This window comes from Podarcis cretensis (assembly GCF_951804945.1).
Source record: "Podarcis cretensis genome assembly, chromosome: 4".
Classification (NCBI taxonomy): Eukaryota; Metazoa; Chordata; class Lepidosauria; order Squamata; family Lacertidae; genus Podarcis; species Podarcis cretensis.
The window spans coordinates 80306041-80330071 of record NC_137173.1 but is presented as its reverse complement, the minus strand read 5'-3'; the positions used below and the strand labels follow the sequence as shown (position 1 = coordinate 80330071).

The following is a 24031-nucleotide window of genomic DNA, read 5'->3' as shown; positions in this document are numbered from 1 at the left end:
TGCCGGGAGAGGCTGCGTGGAGCTAAAGAAGCCATAGCCCTGTTCAGCCTCTCCCTGCCGGAGGGGTTGCGCGCGGCTATGGCACAAGCCTGCATTCGCTCCATAGGACACACACACTCATTTCCCCTCAATTTTTGGAGGGGAAAAACTGCGTCCAATAGAGCGAAAAATACGTAGATGAATGGAGATTGCCCTCCCCAGCCGCGCTGCAGTTTAAACGCCACGTGGCCGCCACCCCGGCTAACCTGATTGGTCAGCCGGGGGGGGGGGAGGGACGCAGTGGCTGGGAGTCCTAATGACATGGGCAGCATCCCTCTACCCACAGCCGGGTCACTGGGAGGTCCCAGGTCTCTACCCGCAACATGGTCCCTCCCCTCCGTTTTCTGTGTGTTGCAATGGGCCTGCTGTTCACAGAAAGACTAGATGAAAGCCCTATTGAGATCACAGAAGTAGAGTCTTCAGGTCCAATATTCCTATTTATATTTTACATGCAATAAACTCGCATAAGTTCACAGTTGTTGTAATTAATATTACAAAATTCTAGATATGGATCAATACCAGTCTTACCGTGTAGCAAGCTTATGGCAAATGACCCCAGTGTCTGTTATGACTTCACTCAGCCTCAGTTCTAAATGGACTTTGCCCTGAAATAAAAAATAGCAAAGCATTATGGAAATAGCATATCGTTAATGTAATTCTTAAAACAACCAGGCATTGTTAACTGTTACCAAGTAAGTTTCCTTCATGAGTCTCATAATATACACAGCATATATGCCTTGTGTTGGTGAGCAGAGGATATTGTGACAGCTACGCAGACAGGCACTCTGTGTTATTCCTATATGCAGCATGCTATATTTGATTTACTGTATTAGTCGTAATTTCACAACTTTGCTGATCTGACGCAGATCCATGTCTGGAATGAAGCAGAGTCTTGTTTCGATGCATTTGCCCCAGTCCAAATAATTGGCACATGAGGCCTGAGCACATGGAAATGCTACGCAGTAGATTGTAACTATAGAACCAGTCACAGTAATGGATTTTCAAAAGACCAATATAACGATGAGTCAGAGGGAAAAGCAACTGGGCTTTTTTAGAAGGAAGAAAAATCAAAGGATGCCGTTTAAAGGATACCATTTATATGTCGAGATCTGTGTTCTAAGATTAGCAGAGAACGAGAAGATTTATTCTAGAAAAGGTTCAAGCTTGCTATTGTAGCAGATAATAAAAATATGATTGCACTTGAGAAGACTGTTTCTGGAGACTCTAGAACATGGGTAGGCAAACTAAGGCCTGGGGGGGCGGATCCGGCCCGTGGACGGTCCAGGAATCAGTGTGTTTTTACATGAGTAGAATGTGTCCTTTTATTTAAAATGCACCTCTGGGTTATTTGTGGGGCCTGCCTGGTGTTTTTACATGAGTAGAATGTGTGCTTTTATTTAAAATGCATCTCTGGGTTATTTGTGGGGCATAGGAATTTGTTCATTCCCCCCCCCCTCAAAATATAGTCCAGCCCCCCATCAGGTCTGAGGGACAGTGGACCAGCCCCCTGCTGAAAAAGTTTGCTGACCCCTGCTCTAGAACTTATTCCCCCCACAAACACAAACTAGGAAATATAAAATTTTAAAAGCTGCCATATGTCAAGTTCTCAAGGTCAACAACTACATGCACACACAGATGCGGGCTGAAATGATTCGGGTTCACCCGGAAAAAAATCAGTTAATGATAGAGTTGCCAGAAGCGCCAAACAGACGTTATTGAAAACTCATGATTGTAACTGAAAATGGCAGCCATGTGTCAAGTTTGCCATCCAAATTTACAGAAATGCATTAAATGATTATCATGCTTTCCCATCTCCTCCGATTGCCTATTACAAGGAGGAAGGATAGCGAAATGTATAATGGAGAGACTTAGTTCCCTAATGAGACATTGTATCAAGAGCAGAAGAAATTTGATACATGGCTATTTTTGGTAGCAAACCAAAAACATCCTTACCATAATGTATGGTTTTGAACCGCTGCGTTTCGTTCAGGCACAGATGCTGGCATGTTCATGTTGAGCAGAGAGTTTCAAACAAAGCTTTGCGTTTATGCAGTGCATTTCCACCACACAAAGTCTTTCACATACAACATCTTAGAAATCTATTCCACAGCCTTGTTAGGTAGGCAATCTTATCATTACAGATGCACAAATCACTCTGCTTCTGCATGTGTTCACTCATAAGTCTGTTTCAGACTATTTCTGCGCCTACCTGTGCAATTCTTTTTTTAAAAAAGCCAAAAAAATATTTCTACATTGAAATTTGCATTTTAAGAGTATTTTCTCTCAAACTGCACATTTCTGAACTTATTATTGTTTCAAACTGTATATTTTCTTATAATGCACATTTCTAAACCTATTTTGATATCTATTTTGAGTTAAGAACTGTGTTGGAATATCTGGAATGAGTGAAAGCTGGTGGATAACCAAGTTCCATTCTACATGTTTTTTTGGGAGACATGGATCAAGTCAGTTGACCCTGGAACACACAAGGACTGAATTCCTCAAGCATCACTAATTATTAACTCCATATGGTGGGGAAGAGCTAGTGATTGTGTTTCCCCCCAAGGTCACCTACGGCAGTGGTTCCCAATTAATTAACTACTGCAGAACCCCTGTTTTTCAAAAGCCAAGCCATGGACCCCCTACTTTTGAAAAAGTTGATATCACTGTGGTAGTTTTTTTTTATTGATGTGACTGGTACCACAGAGCCCCTGGGTGGGTTGGCAGTCGCCCTGGAGTTCGTGAACCAACTGTGAACCACTGACCTAGGGAGTATATGGCTAAGAATCTGAACTATGGTCTTTCAGGCTCACAGCAACTGCTTTTCACGTGCACTGTTACACATAATGTCAGCATATACTCTCACATCCAGTGTTTCTCAAACTTGGGTCCCTAGCTGTTGTTGGACTACAACTCCAATCATTCCTAGCTAGCAGGACCACTGGTCAAGGATGATGGGAGTTGTAGTCCAACAACAGCCAAGGGCCCAAGTTTGAAAAACACTGCTCTAAGCACTGTGCCTTGGGGTGGTGATTCCTTCTTGCAGCTTTCTAAATAGAATCAAGTGTATTTATGCAATAATAATACCCTTGAAGGCAACTGAAGTGCTATGGCATCACAAGAATAAATATAATTATTCTTGAAATACTCAGTTACTTCCAGTTCCAGAACCCAGGTGTGGATTTACTGTACTTTAAAAGCATCCTTGTTGCAATAATGTGTTATGCACTAAATGCTACTCCCATGTAAACAGCATGCTCCTAACCATGACAATTATGCCCTTAGGGAAAACACAAGGGACCATTAAATAATTTTCTCATGGGTGCTCTAATTCAAACTGCCTCCAGAGTACTAGAGAACAGCAGATTGCTTTGCAAATTTACTTCATAACCAGGTCATCCAAAAATGTTTACATTTATAAATGAAAAGTGTATTTTTGGATTGATCGGCCCAATCTCAAGCACATGTAGAGCTAGATAAACAGTCATCAGCTAGACCAGAATCATATAAATGTAGATACACTTTAAGATAGTAAAGGGGAAAGAACTAAACAAAATTACATCTACAACACTTAAAGCAAAGTAAAATGTATCAAGTCAAAATTATTCATTACATTAATCGACCACTTTATACAAAATGACTTCACATACAGCACATCAAGGATATGCAAGTCCAGAAAAATTTAAAGCAATGTACAATTAAAAAATACATAAAATGCTCATCCAGAAACATGTTAATTAGAACAAGTCTTACCAACCCCACTAAAAGACCACTCACTACTTGAGGAGGCAATGTTAATTAGCCAAAGGCCTGGGTAAACAAAATGTGCCTGAAGACAGACAAAGGTGGTGACAGGTGCATCTCCCTAAGGAAAGCCACCGATGAAAAAGCCTGTTCTCATGTGACTAGCCTCCACACCTCCCTCAGGTGGGACACACAGAGAAGGGCCTCTGATGAAGACCACAAGGTCTGGGATAGTTCATTTATTCTATTCTATTCTGACTGGATCAAATGCATACAATGATTTGGATCCACAGAAACAGAAGACAACCATTTTTCGCTGATTTCCCCCTTCAGCCCCCCGTTTCTTTAAAGTCTGTTCTGAAGAGTTGGGGAACCTTCCAGAACAGTGTGGGAGGTGACATGAGGTGCTGGAAGAGAAAGGGAGAAGTCACAAAAAAAACCACACCTTACATCCTCATTCCTGCCACCAGCCAGAGCCCCTGATAAATCAATGACTCTTCAAGCTATGGTAGGCTCGGCATTTATTTATTTTAAGGGCATTACAATAAGTGAAGAAACCAATAGGTGTTGTCTGGAAACACATGTGATTAGTCTCCCCGGGCAAAACCAGGAACTGACTGTCGTAGCCAGGCAAGCACACACTAGACGACCCCCTGTTCCAAATAAATGACAGGGGGTGCGTTGTTTAAAGAAAGTATGGAAGAGGAAAGGAAGCACAATGATAATTTTACACATGTACTGCAAACTCTTCCTCATGACTACTGCCTTGTGATACAGTAACCTCAAGAGCTTGGATTAGCTGTACTACTGATTTTTACTGACATTATTGCAATGATGCAACTGCTACCACGAATCCATGAAATAAGGCGCTGCGTGGTTTTCTTGTTCCTGAAGACACGTGAAAAATATAGGTTACATTGCATAGTGCAATGAATTTCGTTTCTCTCACCTCCTTTTTTGTAACTTGAATCCACTGGTTCGGGTCCTGCCCTCTGGAGCACCAGAAAGCAAGTTTGATCCAGCTTCCATCTAGCAGCCCTTTCGATATTTGAGGATAGCTCTCGTATCACCTCAGTCTTCTCTTCTCCAGGCTAAACATATCCAACTCTCTCAACAGTTCCTCATAAGGCTTGGTTTCCAGGCCCTTGATCATCTTGGTTGCCCTCCTCTGCACACATTCCAGCTTGTTGATATCCGTCTTACACTGTGGTGCCCAAACCTGGACACAGTATTCCAGGTGGAGACTGGCCAAGGCAGAAGAGAGTGGCACTATTACTTCCCGTTAACTGGGCACTATACTTCTGCTGATGCAGCTTAGAGGGGCACTAGCGTTCTTCCCTTGCTGCATCACAATGCTGACTCATGTGGTCTACTAAGACCCCCTAGATCTTTTTTAATATGTGCTGGCAAGCCAGGTGTCTCCCATATGTACACCTGATTATTCCTGCCTAAGTGCAGAACTTTACATTTGTCCTTATTGAAATTCATTTTGTTAAGTTCAGGCCAGTTCTCCAGTCTGTTCATGAATCATGATTCAATCTATCTTCTGAGGTATTAGAGCTGCCCCTCCCAGTTTGGTGTTGCCTGCAATTTGATGAGCATCCCCTCAATTCCTTCATCCAAGTCTTTTATAAAGATGTTGAACACTAGTCACTTTCCCAGGTTGATGAGTAAGCATTGGGGAGTACTCTTTAGGTTTGGTCAGTCAAACAGCAACAAATCTACCTAGCAATAACATCATATAGCCCACATTTTACTAGCTTCTCCACAATAATATAATAGGAGACTTTGTTGAATTCCAGTATAATTCTCCTTTCCCCCACATCTGCCTTGGCATTGCAGCAACTCAAGAGTAGTGGAGAAGCTTTGTCAATCCAGCTCAGTGATGGCTCAAGGATTTTGGTGATCCTGGAACCTACAGCAAGTCTTTTAACCTGGAGGAAACCAAGAATATTCACATGCCATTTTTGATCCTAGGTGCTCATTGCAAAGCCACATGAGTGCTGCTGAATAAATGGACCCAGAACAGAACTAGGTGGTAAATAGCCTTCGAGTGGTGTGTAATTGTGGAGAGGGTGGGGCTCAGAAAGTATGAAAATAGGGTGGTTATTTTCATCTGAAATGTTGGAGGGCTATGTATCCGGTTACTAGACTTGCAAACAGCATCTTTCTCATCCAACAGTTGTTGTGTTGAGCCACAGAAATTATAAAACTCCCCCCCCCCTTCCAGTTTAGCCTTTAGCTGACGATTGCTGTGTGGTTAAAGGAGAGTTTCCTTTGGGCCATGGCACTGCATTGACATACAAAGATACTGCAGTGACATGGGGCAATCATCTCAGTTGTGGTCTACGACAACTGTTGAAGTTCGTTTGTAAACTGTTGGTTCAAAGAAACTACACATAGCAGTTCAAGCAGTGAACTGTTGGCACCAGCTAAGGCCTTGGACTCCACTCTTACAAGGGAGGGAGCGATTAATGTCTCAGTAGAAGATTTTGTGAGGCACCTGCCTTCAAATACTTGGTGGGTTGAGATTTCTGCATTCCACAGGGTTGGAGTAGATGATCCTTAGGGTTCTCTTCCAACTACAGTGGTACCTTGGGTTAAGTACTTAATTCGTTCCAGAGGTCCGTTCTTAACCTGAAACTGTTCTTAACCTGAAGCACCACTTTAGCTAATGGGGCCTCCCGCTGCTGCTGCACCGCCGGAGCATGATTTCTGTTCTCATCCTGAAGCAAAGTTCTTAACCTGAGGTACTATTTCTGGGTTAGCGGAGTCTGTAACCTGAAGCGTATGTAACCTGAAGCGTATGTAACCCAAGGTACCACTGTATACAATACTATGTGGGGTGCAATATGAAGGAAGAAGAAGAGGAGGAGGAGGAGGAGGAAGAAGAAGTTGCTCTCTCTTGACCCTGAGTAAAAAAATGGCAAGACTCCCAAGATGCTTCCTAAGAGAAAACACACAATGAGCCATCAGATTGCTCACTGGAGAGTAGAGATAGGTCAAGGGCCTCCCTTCTCCCAATATCTTTTCATCTGCATCTTAGCATGCCCACCCCCATTTCCATGCCCTTCCAGTTAGGAATCTATGCTACTTCCCCTTATGTGAGCTTTTTAATCCCATTCACCTCAGTCAGAACAGTAATAGGTTCCATCTTCACTATATATTTAAAGTGGTATTATACCACTTTAAACTGTCATGGCTCCCCGCAAGATTCTTGGGAACTGTAGTTTGTTAAGGGTCTGAGAGCTTTTAGGAGACCCCTCTTCCCCTCACAAAGCTATAATTACCAGTTTAAGAGTTTATCCCCTTCTTCCTAGGAACTCTGGGAATTGTAGCTTGGGAGGGTAACAGGGGTGTCCTAAAAACTCTCAAGACCCTTAATGAACTACCGCTCCCAGAATTCCTTGGGGGGGAAACCATGGCTGTTTAAAGTGGTAGGATACTGCTTTATATGTAAAGTGCAGATAGGGCATAGAGACAACTCTGGCAGCACCTTCCATATTATTCATTCCACCATTAATATCTGCCTGTCTCTTGGCTCAAGCATGGGAGTCTGGGTAAGGAGGAAAACTACTAAAACCACAATGGGGAGCAGGAGGTAGCCAACAGGCAACACCAATAGTCCTCTTTTGCTTTATGCAAGTTACAGCCCCATTGTACAGTTTGGGAAGACGAAGGTGTCAGGACCTGACTGCTGGGTGAGAGGAGGAAAGGCAGGGGGCAGAAGGAAATCTGAAAGCAGCAAGACTAAATTCTTTGTTCCACAGACCAGCAGGAAGCCTAATCCAGATAGGGGTCAGGGAGTTATCAGCTGACTGCTCTGGTCAACTGGAGCATGGAGGTTTGCTTATCTGGTGTTGCAGTCACCTTGCAGTTCCCTCCTTTGCCAGACCCTAGTGGGACACACAAGCTAGGAAAATCACCTACCAGGACTTAGGTCATCCCCTCAACACTTGTTGCAGTGGGTTCAATTCCTGACTGAAGCTAAAAAAGAGCCTCCCAACATTACTGCTAATATGAATTGCCCCATAATTGTTTGGGTTAAAGAGGATCAGCACTGAGTAAACAGGAATGCATTAGCTTATAGCATGAAAAGCTGCATCCCAAACTGAAATGCCAGACTCAAAAACTGCATTAGTTTTCAACATCTCAGAAACTTTCTTGCCCACGATACATGCACACTTAACACCCTACTACTAACAAAGCAAGAGACATGAAAACTATTGTTTGTTAGATAAAGTGGTTACACCCTTTTGTTTCCTGGTTGGGTAACGGCCGGGGGGCCCGGAAATAGCTTTTTTCACTTTCACATCATCTGTGGTTACATTATAGTCAACAAGGCCTTTCTGATCTTGCAAATGATTAACTCGGTTCAAATAAGCTCTCTGCTAGATACATGTAAATAAGCTGAACAAGCCTTATTACGGCAACTACTGAACAATACCGACACTATGTATTTTTTCAAAAAACAGTTTACAATGGTCCTAAACACACCATTCTGCAAAGGATCCAAATAATTTCTCCGTTAAAACAGCCCTCACCGTTTTCAGTTATTTCTTAGCATACAAGCGAGACTACATGAGATACAAATCAGAGATATAGACTATAATCAAAGTAACATAGATGTGCACATTTTAACACCAAAGCATGCAAGCTACAGAACCTTGTTTTGATAGGGTAGTTTCCTAGGAGAGTTGCATATACAACATTAAAGAAAATAAGGCAAAAGGCTTGCTGAATGTTGTCGTTAACTTCTTTGGAGCTGCTTCCGAGCCTTCCCATCCCCTGCCAGGCCCTTCTGGGCATGCAGAACTATGGCCAAACCAATGATTTGAATACGTGTCCCAGCCAACCACCCACAAGATTGTTCTGTCCCAGCGAATGGCTCTACTCCTGCTTTCCTTGGGATCAGTCTCTGTGCCAAGGCCTGTAGACAAGAAAGAACTTGCAGAGGCCTTTAGGAGAGGTGTGGAAGATCATGCCATGAAATCAAAGGTCTGACTCTCATTTTGCATGTCCAGGAATGGTGGCTCAACAGAGGGGTTCTCTACCAACTCTTATGGGGAGCCTCCACATTCCTCTCTGTCCCTGGCAGGGATGACCTAATGCAAAAATTGAGAGGGCCAGCTTTTGAACTGTTTTAAACTAGCAGTTTCATCTACTGCTTTCAATCTGGGTAAGGCTTTTTTTTGCCCTAGGTCTTTCCTCCTGTTCAACTAAATACAGTGGTACCTCGGGTTACATACGCTTCAGGTTACATACGCTTCAGGTTAAAGACTCTGCTAACCCAGAAATAGTGCTTCAGGTTAAGAACTTTGCTTCAGGATGAGAAGCATCCTGGTGGTATGGCAGCAGCAGGAGGCCCCATTAGCTAAAGTGGTGCTTCAGGTTAAGAACAGTTTCAGGTTAAGTACGGACCTCTGGAACGAATTAAATACTTAACCTGAGGTACCACTGTATGCTTTTTGGTGGTTTGAATCTCTTCACAACAGTAGATTTCATGCTACCTCAAAGCGGGAGAGTGAAATTATTTGCCTCACGTCAGACTGGAGAGAGCAATGCTCCCAAAATCAATAAAGTATACAACAAAATTCAGGCCTCAAAGAAAAAAAAATGTTCAGAATCTGTTATTTCTCATTGCCAATTAATCAATCTGGACTTTTACCATGTCATGCATCCAACTATTATTCTATTTATAACCATGACTTCATGTGTAACTAATGCCTATCTGGGGATTTTTCAGAATCTGGTTTTATTTGCCAGGGACATCCCACAGCATGGAAGAGGAGCAAAGGGCATGGGTGCAGCAGCTCTACCATGAGTTGGAACTGGGATAATTTTTAAAAAAATGTTTAATGTGAAATTACAGGGAAACTCATAATTACCTTGTTCCGTCACTTCAAGAAAGCATGTTCCAATTTAAACTTTTGTTTTCTGCCATGAGTGTTGAAACATGTTTTAATATGAAACCTAGGGTTCTGAAATCCTGAGTAAAAACACTGCATGCATTAGTCCACTAAATTCTGCCTCTATCAATTTTAGATGTATGTTACATGCTAGCTCTGAAGCCATCCTGGTGGGGGTAAAAATTACTGTGGCAAGAATTAGCCCAAGCGATGGCTAATCTCTGTTTGCACCATTTTATCATTTCAGTGAATGTCAAGCAGGCCTTGCATTAATTTCAGAATCATATACTTAGCAGGCATTAGTGACACCACAGTGTCTGGTGGTGAACAAAATGGATGGGTGTGTGTGTGAAGAGGAGGCAAATCCTCTTGCTCAAGGTTTGTTCCACTTTCAAGCAGCCCATTGGTCCTTTCTGAAGTGGTTGTAAATGCTTCCAGGTCAGGTATATGTCTTTTGTAGAGCGTTTGGTTCCTTTTACCTTCCTGTGGCATCTGACCTAAGCCTGCTGGTTTCTGCCTGCCACCCTTCCCTGCATCCTGCTTCTAGGTGCAGGTTACACCAGGCAATGTATTCTAAGAAGCAATTCCAAGGGACAAATTCTCTGTTCCACTTCAGTTGCACGTGACAAAGAAGAGGATAATTTACATCAGAAAAGGGATAGGAGAAAGGGTTATCTAACTCTTACCCAGACATCCTGGAAATCTTCTCCAGCTTTTTCCTACCACATAAGAAGTTTGTCTGCCAAACACAGGCCCAGAACCTCATGAGGGAAAAAGCAACTTGTGAGGCATTTCAGGGGAATGCAGCTGGTAGGGGAAGGTTTAAGCACCCTCTTGTCCTTCACCTGCTCCCCCCCCCTTTTAGAGCCTTTGCAATGAAGAAGGAACCAGTGGGACAATATGGTCCTCCCTATGCTTTGATCTTCTGACAAACTGTGCTTGGAACTTGTTAGAAACCCCCCAAGTCTTCTTGCCAGTACTTGGCTCAACTTTGTTTCAGCTGCCTGCAGCTCAGCCCTTAAAGCATCCAGTCAACCCAGAGTCCTAGTAATGTCGCACTTGGTGCTGGAGGAGACTCTTGAGAGTCCCATGGACTGCAAGAAGATCAAACCTATCCATTCTGAAGGAAATCAGCCCTGAGTGCTCACCGGAAGGACAGATCCTGAAGCTGAGGCTCCAATACATTGGCCACCTCATGAGAAGAGAAGACTCCCTGGAAAAGACCCTGATGTTGGGAAAGATGGAGGGCACAAGGAGAAGGGGACGACAGAGGGCGAGATGGTTGGATAGTGTTCCCAAAGCTACCAACATGAGTTTGACTAAACTGCGGGAGGCAGTGGAAGACAGGAGTGCCTGGTGTGCTCTGGTCCATGGGGTCATGAAGAGTCGGACACGACTAAACAACTAAACAACAACAATGTCGCACAGCGCTGTTGCTTTGGTATAGATACCAAATCGTCACAACTGCATGAATGAGATTTACTTTACAAAAAAAAAAACTCTTAGGAAAATATAAATTTAGCATTTTATTTTAGTATATATCTTCTCCTGCTTTAAGCATCCCACTCAACAGTATTAGAAAGTTGTACTTTTCTGTTAGGAAAATAGGCCAGCACACTTTACACATAATGGACAAGAACACTGAACAAACTATTCCACTCGAAGTAAATGCTTATCACTGAGCTCCAAATGTAGCTTCAAGAAGTTGGGCTTTTACAAAGCAAAAAATAGAGGAAGTGATAAACAGCACAGAAATAGTACTGCGTTTATAATTAGGATTTGGAGCCTAACTAGAATTTTAAACACAAGACATTTGTGACAAGACACAAGAGCTTGAGTTATAAATAGCCAGCGGTCTCCTGGAAAGTAACACTGGACAAACAATTCCCACAGCTTCAATATGTTGAGATGGTACAGCAAATATCAACAGTGACATGGGCTGTATAAATATTGGCTCACTCCACATGATAAAGAGAAATCTGCATTTCCCACAGGAAGCAAACATTAGCACTGTCTGGGTCTCTGTGTGTGCCCGTGCATGAGCATGTGTGTGTTTAACTACTGCTCTTAAAATTATCTGAGGCCAATATCCAGTATCATTTCATGTGCACTGAAAAAAGGTAAAGGTAAAGGACCCCTGGACAGTTAAGTCCAGTCAAAGGCGACTATGGGGTACGGCGCTCATCTCGCTTTCAGGCCGAGGGAGAAGGCGTTTGTCCACAGACAGCTTTCTGGGTCATGTGACCAGCATGACTAAACTGCTTCTGGTGCAATAGAACACCGTGATGGAAACCAGAGCACACGGAAACGCCATTTACTTTCCCGCCACAGTGGTACCTATTTATCTCCTTGCACTGGCGTGCTTTCAAACTGCTAGGTTGGCAGAAGCTGGGACAGAGCACTCCGTTGCGGGGATTTGAACCACCAACCTTTTGATTGGCAAGCCCAAGAGGCTCAGTGGTTTAGACCACTAATTACCCCCTCACACACTTTTCACAGCCTTTTTGAACAAGTAACCTACATAGCTGATTAGTAGTTACTCATTTACATAATGCCACCAATAAACATGGCACTTTAAGAGTAACATAAGGGGGAAGAGGGGAGTTCCCTACAACTTCCCCTCAAAATTTCAGCTTCTAGAGAGGTTCTTGCAATTTTGAGCAGGGACCACTGTGTTGCTCTGGTTGTACTCCAACCTAAAACGACACTTCCAGAAGATGGCATTGGGCAATGCCTGCTCAGTCTCTTGACCTTTTGGCTGCAGAGTGCCACTGTGGTTTAATTCTGTCCCCAACAGTGTTTAGCATCTATAATATGGAACTGACGGACCAGTCATTACAGGCTTTGGAGTGAGAGGTCATCAGTGTACCAGTTATATCCGGCTCTATTTCTCTGTACAGAGTCGGACGAGGCTGTGTAGGTCTTGAACCAATGCTTGGTTTGGTGAGAGTGAATCCTGATAAGACAAAGGCCCTGTGGGTAGGTAGTTCCCAGATCTGGGACTTGAGGAGGCTGCTGTCTGTCCTGGATGGGGTTGAGCTCCCTCTGAAGCCACAGGTCTGGTAGTCTGGACGTGCTCCTACAGCAGGAGTGGGGACTCCTTGGCCCTCCAGATGTTGTTGAGCTATAACTTCCATCACCCCTGATGACAGGCCATACTTGCTGGGGTTGATGAGACTAGTAACATCTGGAGGGCTAAAGGTTTCCCCACATGTATCTTCAATCTTTTCAGACCCAGGTCCCACTTTTAACCATTTGGAGACCCATTTCTTAGTCTTTTACCATATATTTGCAAGGTGGTCGTGCTCCTATTGTGACCCACCTTGGATCAAGCCATGACCCAGCTATGGGTCCCAACCCATCAGTTGAAGACTTGTGTGTTAAGAGGCTTCTCCTGTACCAACCTGCCTGGTGAGTGAGGTCTACCAGGGGAGCTCTCTTGCCAGTAGACTCTTATAGCAGTAGCTGAGGTCTGCTATATGCAAGGGAGAGCCTTCTTAATTATGGTGCCCCAGTTTTAGAATCCCTTCCCCTTCGTGATATGGCTTCTATCTGTTCTTTTTAGATGAAGACCCTGGCTATGCCCAGTCTTCTTCTGTGGAATACCAGTATTGGTATTTTTAAAGTTGGCAGCTCATCATGTACCTGCCTTGTTTATAGTAACTGTCTTGTGCATCTGAAACTGTTTTCCTTGCAACCTGCTTTGAAACTGCCGTGCAATGAAAAGCAGGTAAGAAATGCTTTAAATAAGGAAATTATTCTACATAATAATGAAGATTAGTTGCAGACTGCAGCAGCTATTTAACAAAAGCAAGCACACAATGTTATCAGAAGCAGTGTACGATTTCCTCTTTCCACGCAGAAGGAAATATGGTTGTTTGTGCAGATACCACTACCAGATTAATATATGCTTCTTACAACATTTTATAAAATTAACTTCTTGGAGCTAGTCTGCACAGAACTGCTATTATGCAGAGAGTACTTGAGACACCCTACAAATAACCCCTACCTGCTGTTCTCAACTAAAAAAATAAAGGGATCCAAAAGCTTTTCCATTTGAACTGCTAAGCTCACAATCACTCGGCAGCTTATGATATAGCAATGAAAGAAACAATCTTACCTGTACTTCTGAATCAGCATCAACATGTTGCAGCTGAAACCAGGTGTCTCTGTTATGGTACTTTTGCAAATCTTCTTTCAATATTGCTACTTTTCCTGAAAACACATCAAATTATAAAATATCATGCTGAGTACATATAGGCATCTCGATATACATTTCAGGGGAAAGGTTCAGTTCAGAAAAACAACTGCACCAGTCTTCTACGGACAGGACATACCGTATTTTTCCGTGTATAAGATGCCCCCATGTAAAAGACGAGCCCTATTTTTTTAGCCCCAAATCAAGAAATAAATATTTTAAACACCAAACAGAACAACTTTGTTATTTTATTAAATATTCAAAACACTGGTATATTTAGTACCGTATAATTAAACATCAAACAGAACAGCTTTACCAATATATTTAGTATCGTAATTACAGTAGGTAATATATTTTTTATTCTGGGGGGCTAGTCAGCATCGGGACGCAGGTGGCGCTGTGGTCTAAACCACAGAGCCTAGGGCTTCCCGATCGGAAGGTTGGCGGTTCGAATCCCCACAACGGGGTGAACTCCCTTTGTTCAGTCCCAGCTCCTGCCAACCTAGCAGTTCGAAAGCACATCAAAGTGCAAGTAGATAAATAGATACCACTCCGGTGGGAAGGTAAACGGCGTTTCCGTGAGCTGCTCTGGTTTGCCAGAAGCGGCTTAGTCATGCTGGCCACATGACCCAGAAGCTGTACGCCAGCTCCCTCGGCCCATAGAGCGAGATGAGAGCGCAACCCCAGAGTCGTCAGTGACTGGACCTAATGGTAAGGGGTACCTTTTTTTTTTAGTCAGCATTAGGATAAGAACTGGAGCAGCGCTGGTACGGAGCCGGGCAGCAAGAGCGTGTCCCCGACGGCCAGGAACTGGTTGGCACCGCAATGCAAGAATCATAGCTAAAGAACCCTTTAAGAGGGAATTTGTATGCTGCAGAAGTCAAACTGCTTTTTTCTACTCCACTCTCAAACATCCAGGGGAGTGAACTGCACTCTGCCCCTTGGGCCCAAACGGTCTGCCTGCTGCCTCCCCCCAGCAGTAGGGAGGCCTCAGTGGGAGAGGGCAGGCAGACTCTGGAGGCCCCGTGGTGTACCCTGCCCCTATGGGCAGCTCGCCCCGCCCCAGGCGCCGGAGCGGATTCCTCCGCTGCTGTGAGGAGGTGCGACTGCCAGAGCTGCCTAAATGAGTGAATGGGGAGTCTGGGTAGTCAAGGGGCAGCTGAGGGAACCGGGTGGAAGGGACAGTGTCCGAAGTGGGGGCAGTTGGGGGGAGGAGTACCAGACCAGGGTTTGTCGTGAGGCCAATAGTGAGGGTAGGCTGGGGGAAAAGAATATGGATGGCGGCATGTATTTATTTATATATTTAATTGCAACGTTCCGTGTATAAGAAGACCCCCAATTTTAAACTTTGGGGGGAAATTTCGCCTTGTACGCGGGAAAATACGGTAACTTAAACACAGATTGTTTCTTACAGCTCTCTCTACACAGTTAACACTCCTTTATTTGGCAAGTTTCTCCCTGCTTTTAAAACTTATTTAGACACTCTTATTTGTAAGAGTGTAATGTGTAAACTCATTGTATACAAGTTGTACAAGTGGCAATAAAGAATTTCAATCTGAAGCATTTTTTGTTGCTGACTTGACTTCCATCTAATGGTAACTAGCATGACTGACAGCATTAATCTACCATGCTGTTACAATTCATTACAAATTTGTTCAAGATTCTAATATATAATATAAGCAAAGTTTAAAGGGAAGTTTTTTAAAAAGTTAATTGACATGGCTTCTTAGCCCAAACGTCAGGCTAGTTGAAGATAATTTTATTTTTGGCGGGGAAAGGCATAAACTTGCTATTGACACCACCTATTCCCAGGTCATGATTGTTTGGTGTTAATTTCAGGTTTAGCACTCTGCAAAGTTATGCATTCAGATATGCTGTACTTAAATTTCTTTTCCTTTATCATTCGCTTCCGTAAACGAATCTACATTTTACTACGGTCCGGAAGGGAAATGGTAAAAGAAAAAAATAGAAAATAGAACCAGCTTAGCATGATAAAACAAAAACATAACTACGGTATGTCTGAGGAATTCCATATATAAAACGAAAGCAGGCGCTTCCACGATTTTGAAAATTTATTAGTCCAATTGAAGGTTCTGCCTCACTCAAGCTTAGGATTTTTCTTACGTGGAACCAAGGCATCTATAAACGCAGCAATGAGCTTTTCAGTTCCTATAGGTTTCCCACAAAAGCACAGGACCCAAGTCAACAGACAAATCTTATCAAGTGACAGGCCATGCTATCTATATTGGCAAGTACTGCATTCATGTGATAAGAAACCTGCCTGCAATAGCTGATCTGAGATAACCTTTTCACCATAAAACCAAGTGGAACGGATGTCACTTGAAAGAATATCCTTCTTTCTTCCAGACTTCTACTTTCCTTGGGTGTTCTTCTGTTTTGTTTTTAAATCACAGATTTCAGAGGGTCTTGAAACCAAAGATCGTGTTTAAACAGGGTTTGTTTTTTTTTAATTTTTGCTGTGCCAGGTCTCCCCCCCCCACACACACTTTAGGTTTAAATTTGTTTTTGCCAAAAAGAACATGGCTTTTTCTTTTTAGCAGATGGGGCAATGTTCTAACCAATCCAAGAGGTCCATATTAAAAAGGGTGGAGGGGAGACTGTATAATATAGCTATGTGGCAGTGAAATAATAATAATAATAATAATAATAATAATAATAATAATAATAAAAATAATAGAATTTATATACCACCCTATACCTGGGGGTCTCAGGGCGGTTCACAGAATAAAATCAAGATATAAAACCACAAAATACATAATAAAAATAAAAAGAACAAGTCAATAGCTCCCCCCAAAAAAAAACACATTTTAAAAGGGGAAAGGATGTAAATCAGATCAACCAAAGGCCAGCTTAAAAAGGAACGTTTTTGCCTGATGCCTAAAGATGTATAATGAAGGCACCAGGCAGACTTCCCTGGGGAGAGCATTCCACAAACAGGGAGCCACTGCGGAGAAGGCCCGTTCTCTTGAGGAGGAGGCACACAAAGGAGGACCTCAGAAGATGATCTCAGGGTCCGGGTAGGTTCATATGGAAAGAGGCGGTCCTTGAGGTATAGCAGTCCTGAGCCGTTTAGGATGGTAGCTAGACATACCCAGTGATAATACCTTCAGAAACTGCATTTCTGCTAGATATCTTTTTGGGTGCACAAAGCTGTCAGGATTTCGTAGAATTGCACAAGAGAATCACATGGCTATTTTCTCATAAATCAGCCACGGCATCAGCTCCTTTGAGATGCTGATAGGACATAATGCGCTATCACAGAGTCTGACCTGCAAGTTACAGTGATTGGGCTCTAGGGTTGACCCAACCAAACCAGCCCGTGGATTTCCGACAATGCTGTCTTCCAGCACTTTAGAAGGCAGTTGCTACAAGCAGTATCCTGTTGAACCCAGGCTCTATCATAAGCCAGTCTAAAAGTTATGGTGAAGAGAAAAGTCTCAAGTTTGGACTTAGGGGATTCCAACATGAATAAAAGCTTTAAATTCTAATTTGGCTCTCTGCTTTGTAAATTAGGCCAGAAATAATTGCATATCTGTCACATGAAGGACACCCAGTATAAGGATTCCTTTATTCCTTCAGAGAAGTGCTAAACAATCAGATGATGTAGCATGTTTCCTGTTTTCAACTGAAAGTCACAGATGCCAAACTGTTTATTGCAGCCCTGCTGAGAATTCTGTTATTTGGCTAATCTCTAGGTTTGGCCTGAGGTTCTTCTGAAGTCCCTTCCTGAAACATCTAAGTTTTATACTGATTTTCTCTTGAGCGGTTTGCCAGATTAATAAGGGGAAATTCAAAATACATTGACATGTAAAGTTCCCGATACATAGGACTGATATAGATCTTTCTTTCTTTCTGTTCTAACACAATGGCCAAGTTCAGAAGTTCCAATCTTGACTTAACTCAAGATATGCACCAGTTTAATATGAAACAACATGAAGCCACACTGCCCCTCCATTCACATGAGCAGCGAACCAACTCAGGACACCAAAGTTAATCATAGATCCCCATTACACATGAATGGGGAAACTATGGTTAATGGCTTCCAAACAAAGCCGGAATATGGAAGTCAACTTTAAACCACAGTTTCATACTCTGGGCTTGCTTGCAAGCCATTAACCATAGTTTTGCAGTTCAGGTGTAATGGGCCGCTATGGTTAGCTATGGTTTCCTGGCTCATGGAAAGGAAGGAAGGAAACAGCTGAAGGTGCCTGAAGCTTGCATGTTATCTCTATTTATGAAACCCAAGATTTTGACTATCTGAACATAGGCAGAGAAAACACACACACATCTTATTTGGGGGAACAAGAGCAGTTTTTAATATTTAGAATTTAAACAGAAGTTTGGGATCGCAGAGTGCTTTTTCCAATTTATCATATTACAATTCTCATGGGAGCTGAGAGTCTGGAGAAGCCAGTCATCAGTGGCATCTTGTTAGCAAACATATGAAGCTCTATATTAGAATAAGACTATTGGTGGTTCTCGCTCATTACTATCCACTCTCTCCAGCATGGCGTTCCAAGACTCAGGCAGATGCCTGCCCTGTTCCAATACATAATACCTCAGATTCTGGGAAATGAATCTAGAATCTTCAACATGCAAAGTATAACTCTGTCATAAGCTAAAATGATAATAATGTAATCTGTGTGATGGCTCTCCCATTCAAGTCTACTCTGAAAGTTGGCTATTGGTCATTAATGTCACAACATGACATAAACAGGAGGGGTGTGAGCTGGAAGAGGTTCACACATTGTGATCACACATTGCAGATAACAAAGTGACTATCTATTAAGTCCCTGTGAACACTTTGATAGCCACATTTCAAACTATTTTCCTGAAATAATGAAGAAATAATAATGGCATTTTTCCAAGCAACAATACATTACACAATTTGATCGCTGTCAAAATGCTGGTGTGACTTCCTCAAGACTCAAGGTTCTACCTCCTTAAGGAAGGCATCTGAAACTCCACATAACAAATACACAAATACACATTTGATGTTGTTCTATAAATCAACAGCCTTCATTGTCAGGAAAATGAAAGCATATTGACAAATAGCACCATAAATTCCGGGTCATCCATCATTATCTGTTCGCCAACCAGCTTCTCAATTTTTGGATTTGTCACTTATGTTGATTAAGCACAGGAAATGTGATCAAGTTGTGTTTGGGGGTTCCATGTCTGACTTTGTATTCCTCAGTATGCAAACCACACCACAATAAAACTGGGTGGGGTGGGGTGGGGATTGGCAAAGAGATCAGAGAGGAAACAGGCAGCCCAGCTGACAGTCAATGAAGCGACACTGAATATTTCACTGTTCTCAAATTGTCTTTTAATGTGTTGGGTTTCCCAATAAATACAAAACTTCCTTAGACGGTAAGAGCAGGTTTTGATTTTGATGGGAAAAGGAAGCCTTTGCAAAATTTCACACAACAGGAAACAATTTTTAAAGATGCCTCCTACTGAAAAATTGCCCTATATCTGACATTAGGAACTTATGGGCCCTTATAAACCAACTCATTATGCTTGGTCATGGCAATAATTTTAGACACGATGCATTTTTACCTCTTTCATCCTGTTCCAGAATACTGAATGCTGATTTCTCTTTCGTTTTATAGTTTATGTTGCAATACCTGCTGCCTTCCTCCCACCAGCCCCTCTCCAATTTGGTATCTTACAGGCTCCTCAAGTGCCGAAGCAGAATGATCACACACAACCACCCCCATGCATTGCTTTACTATGAAAACACACAATGATTACAGAGCTGAATTTATAGTTTATTTAAGCTGTAAGGAGAACCAAATATTTCAATTACCAATTCTGAAAGTTTATGCTTATGAAAACAAGAGTTTAAAATCAAAGCATCCATTCAGCAATAAGCAGGGCTGACTAATCCCTTTATCCTTCTTAACAGATAAATTTAAACCGTGCAGTTAATAGCATGTTCAAGTAAATTCTTTCATTTATTTTTTTTTTAAATGTGTTTTAAAGTTGTTTTTACGTCACACCGAAATAAGAAAAAATCTTGAACACCCTGGTTTTGAATGCACTTTTCTTCTTCTTTACCTCTATTATATAGAATTTTATTTAAACCCACACAAGGCTACTTAAAACTCGACCATAATTAACAGCATGCTGAAATATTAATTGTACCCCTAAAAAGAATTCACAATCCTAGTCATGTTCACTGCAACATGTAAGAAATGTCAGAATGCACAGAACTGCTCCTGGAGGCTATAACTGAATTGAAAGTAACAAGGAAAAATCAACAGCACATACCAATAATTGAATCCCTACGGAAGACATCTCTATCAAAAATGTAAAATGACAGATGACGAAAACTTCGTGGAATTTCACAGTAGAAGTCTTCTCCATAAAAGGGACTGCGTAAAACAAAAGAAAAAAATGAGAGTATTTAGAAACAGGAAATCAACAACGAAGTTCTGGTCTACGTAATGCAGTTGCCTGGTGATGATAAGCTACTCTTGCTGTACTCCCATTCCTCTCCCCCCCCAATACATTTATCCCACTTGCTTCCCTATAGGCCATCAATGCACAAAGACCCCGCCCAGATTACCTGTATGCACACGTATGGTATTGAAACGGACATGCCTCTCTTCCCAACTACTTTGCATGTTTTAGCCAAGGGAGAGGGGGAAGCAGTATGCCCTGAATGCATTGCCTCCCACATCAGAAGCCAGCTGCATTTTCTCCATCATGCTTCGTCTTCCAAGTGAACCCAGCTGCCTGCCTTTCCATAGATGTTATGGAATACAGCATCCACGCAGGCTTATTCTTTGCGCTACTGCAAAGGCTGAGATGCAATGCAAAGCGATTTGAACTACACAATATATTTTAATTATTAAAATATTACCTCCAGTAATTGTTTCTCAATGAAGAAAAACTGAAGACAAGAAAGAGGAATGCTTACACAACCAAAATTTGGCAACTGCAACATATCAGGCCACATCGAATGAGCCATATTCAATGTTCCACTGGTGCAATAGACTTCCATGGGTGCAATGGGGCTTCCCGTTTTGTTTTGTTGTTTTGTTTTGTTTTGTTTGAGAAACTTTGGCAGCCCCACTGCTCCCAGGGAACCCTACTGGATGCAACCTGAAGTGATGCATCACCACATATTTTATAATGATGCACAAGTGCTACATAGACAGAAGACAGGGCACAATCAGTTAGGTTTAAGAATCAGATAGAATTCAGGACAGACATAAAACTCCATCCAAACAAGGAAAATGTTAAGAGGCTCAAATGGCTTTCTCCCCTTGAATTCTACTAACTGAGGGCAGGGCAGGGAGACAGAGACCCCCAACCCAGAGTGATTATTCACAATTTTAATGTGAAATAATTGTGCAAAAGAAGACTACAAATAGCTCCGTGCTATATGTTCGCAGCGCTTTGCTGCTAACATATTCCAACAATATGAGGCCCATCAATAAAACCAAATCATGAATCAGAAGCAGCTGTTGCGAGTCTGCAAATATGCATTTAAAGTAAACAAATTCTACTGAATAGGTTGTAAAAACTGGCCACATTTGGGCAACCCTATATGTCAGGTTTAAAAGACTGAGAGAAGAACAAGCCATTCGGCCACTCACATGTCCTCTGTAGAAACTATGGCCAACAGCTTTGGAATAAATAAGGCTATAAAAAGCCATGGTTTCAAGTTGGCATAATATCGTGACTTGTTCTGAAACCATGAAACACAATTTTCTGGTTAAATAGAAAGGGGAATTATAATAATTATTGGTTTGTTCGCTTCTGTCACGAGGAGAGGAGTTGCTGGCAGGGTAAAGAGGTGTGTGCCTTGAGTATTCGCCAAAGATTGCCAAATGCAGCTCTGCGGGCTGGGAATTCCACCATTGAGGGGCTACCACACAGAACATCATCTTCCATGTCACATACATTCCAACTTCTAAGGGTGGCAGAACTAACCCCTCTGCTGATCTTACCACCCCAGAGATAGGGAAGGAGGTGGTCTCTCAGGTATTTGGGGCCTAAGTTGTCCTAAAATATATCCCAACAATTTATAAACAACCTGAATATTATCTGTAAAGCATTTATAACAGTCAATAAGTTGGAATCATGTTACTGCACATTGGAGTGGGGGGCGGGGCACAGAATATATATTTTTCTGGCTTCCAGATTGTTACAGATTTTACAATGATTATATTCACTTGTTTGAAAAGTTATGCAGCAGAACTGTAAAGAAATGATAACTAGCACTCATTGGGCACAAACTCACATTAACTTGTTTCTGGGAAAATCCCTAAAATTACTGGATGTTCAATGGAATTTAAAAGCGCCTAGCTTTCGCTGCATCATGCCCTTAATTTTAAGCAATATTAATGACCTATCAAAACGAGACCTAGTTTAACATTTTATTTGTTTGCACCTTGATAATTCAAATTCATCTTTATCAGGATGAATGCACATTTCTGGGGCAGAATGTTAAATTTCAATTCACAATTTATTTATTCATCTATTCCCCAAGGAAAGGAAATGCACTGAAATGTGACATCCGCTTCGAAGACTGGATATAAGAATAAATGTTGGAATATACGTTTGTGACATAAATGAAAATCAAAATCCACTTTATCTTCCATGTGTATATGGACAAGCAAATTAGCAGCAAGTGGAAGCCAGGAATTTTTGCAGGGTAATTTGCAAATCTGTCTTTAATTTGAAAGTTATTTCTCATCTTGATTGTGTCTGCTGCTCTTGCTAACAGCTGTCATTGCCATCATTCACAGAAACTGAAGGAGCTGTGGCTGGGAAACCAGTGAAAGGTTCTTTTCCCATTAAGTTTTTGTACACTTTAAAAAAAAAATATTGATGATCTAGCTTAATTGAAGTATTAGTCAGGTGCAATGATAGAAAACGATTAAATATGTGGGTGTAACAGTCTGCATTCCTTAACTGCAAACCTTGTCAGAGTTAATCTTCTAACCCCAGAAACATAATGAAATTTAGCAATTACAGGTAAATCCCACAATTGACTTCTTGACAGAGTCTATGGAATTACTCTCAGTAGTAAGTGGCTTCTTGTGGCGCCTTAACCAAAATGGTTTAAGGAACTTAAAACTTTAATAACGCTTAAAACATTTCGCATGACAAGCTCTCTCACAACATTCAGTCTCTCAGACGACAACCATTCACTCCGTTTAGGAGTCAAAAAACATTGCATCTAATTCTCAGCTAGAGATTTAAAAAGCAGACTTGATGTTTATTATGTTACTCGTGTTTGAGATGGAAATGAGGAAGAAAAAATGTATATATATAGTGACTAATAATGGAGCATCCCAAATAGAATTGCTTACATGTGGATTTTAAATGTGCTTTTAAAAAAAGTCATTAAAATGCCACAGAAAATATTACATCCTCTGACTGGTCTACAATGTTTAGAAATGCCTGATTCATTCTCTTGGAACAAATGAAAAGTACTTCCTAGCAACTGTAAGCTACATGCAAATATAAAGGAAATTAACAGGGCTGTGGAAAAGGTGCCTCCTGCAACTCAAAGCGTCTACGAGAAACTTCCATTCATACACACATGACCTCAGTCCAACTCCTGCTAGTGACCAAGCGGCTTCAGTATGGTAGAAATCGAGAGATGTATCCTGCCAATTCAACAGGTCTCAAATAAGCTTCCTCATTGAAGTAGCAGCAGCAGCAGCAGCAGCACCCCCCCCAAAAAAAAGTACTTTCCCAAATTCAGGAAGGGCCCTCTGAGGTAGCATTCTTAAAGAGAACAAGGGGCGGCCTCGGGAAGTCATTTCTGCCTTTTCACTCCATGGACAAGCAAAACAAGGCCACTGAAGCTGCTGTAATGTTGAATCCTAGGTTCCCTACAAAACTGTCAACAGTCAGGCTGCATCATTCTAAAGGGGGGGCAAACAAGAATGAATAAAGAACAGGAGTTTCACAAAACATACTGCCAAAATTAGAGATGCATAAAGGTAAAGGGACTCCTGACCGTTAAGTCCAGTCGTGAATGACTTTGGGGTTGCGGCGCTCATCTCGCTTTACTGGCCGAGGGAGCCGGCGTACAGCTTCCAGATCATGTGGCCAGCATGACTAAGCCACTTCTGGTGAACCAGAACAGCGC

General features: G+C 42.1%; 1 protein-coding gene across 1 annotated transcript in view; it reads right to left on the bottom strand.

Annotated features, from left to right (window-relative positions):
• Positions 1 to 24031, bottom strand: part of RASA3 (RAS p21 protein activator 3) — a 123273-nt gene that overhangs the window by 47989 nt on the left and 51253 nt on the right. Inside the window, exons 3-5 of the mRNA XM_079972572.1 lie at positions 20188 to 20291; positions 13813 to 13907; positions 568 to 644 (exon numbers count right to left, since the gene is read on the bottom strand). Of these exons, the coding sequence (XP_079828698.1) occupies positions 568 to 644; positions 13813 to 13907; positions 20188 to 20291 (276 nt within the window). The remainder of the gene's footprint in view (positions 1 to 567; positions 645 to 13812; positions 13908 to 20187; positions 20292 to 24031) is intronic.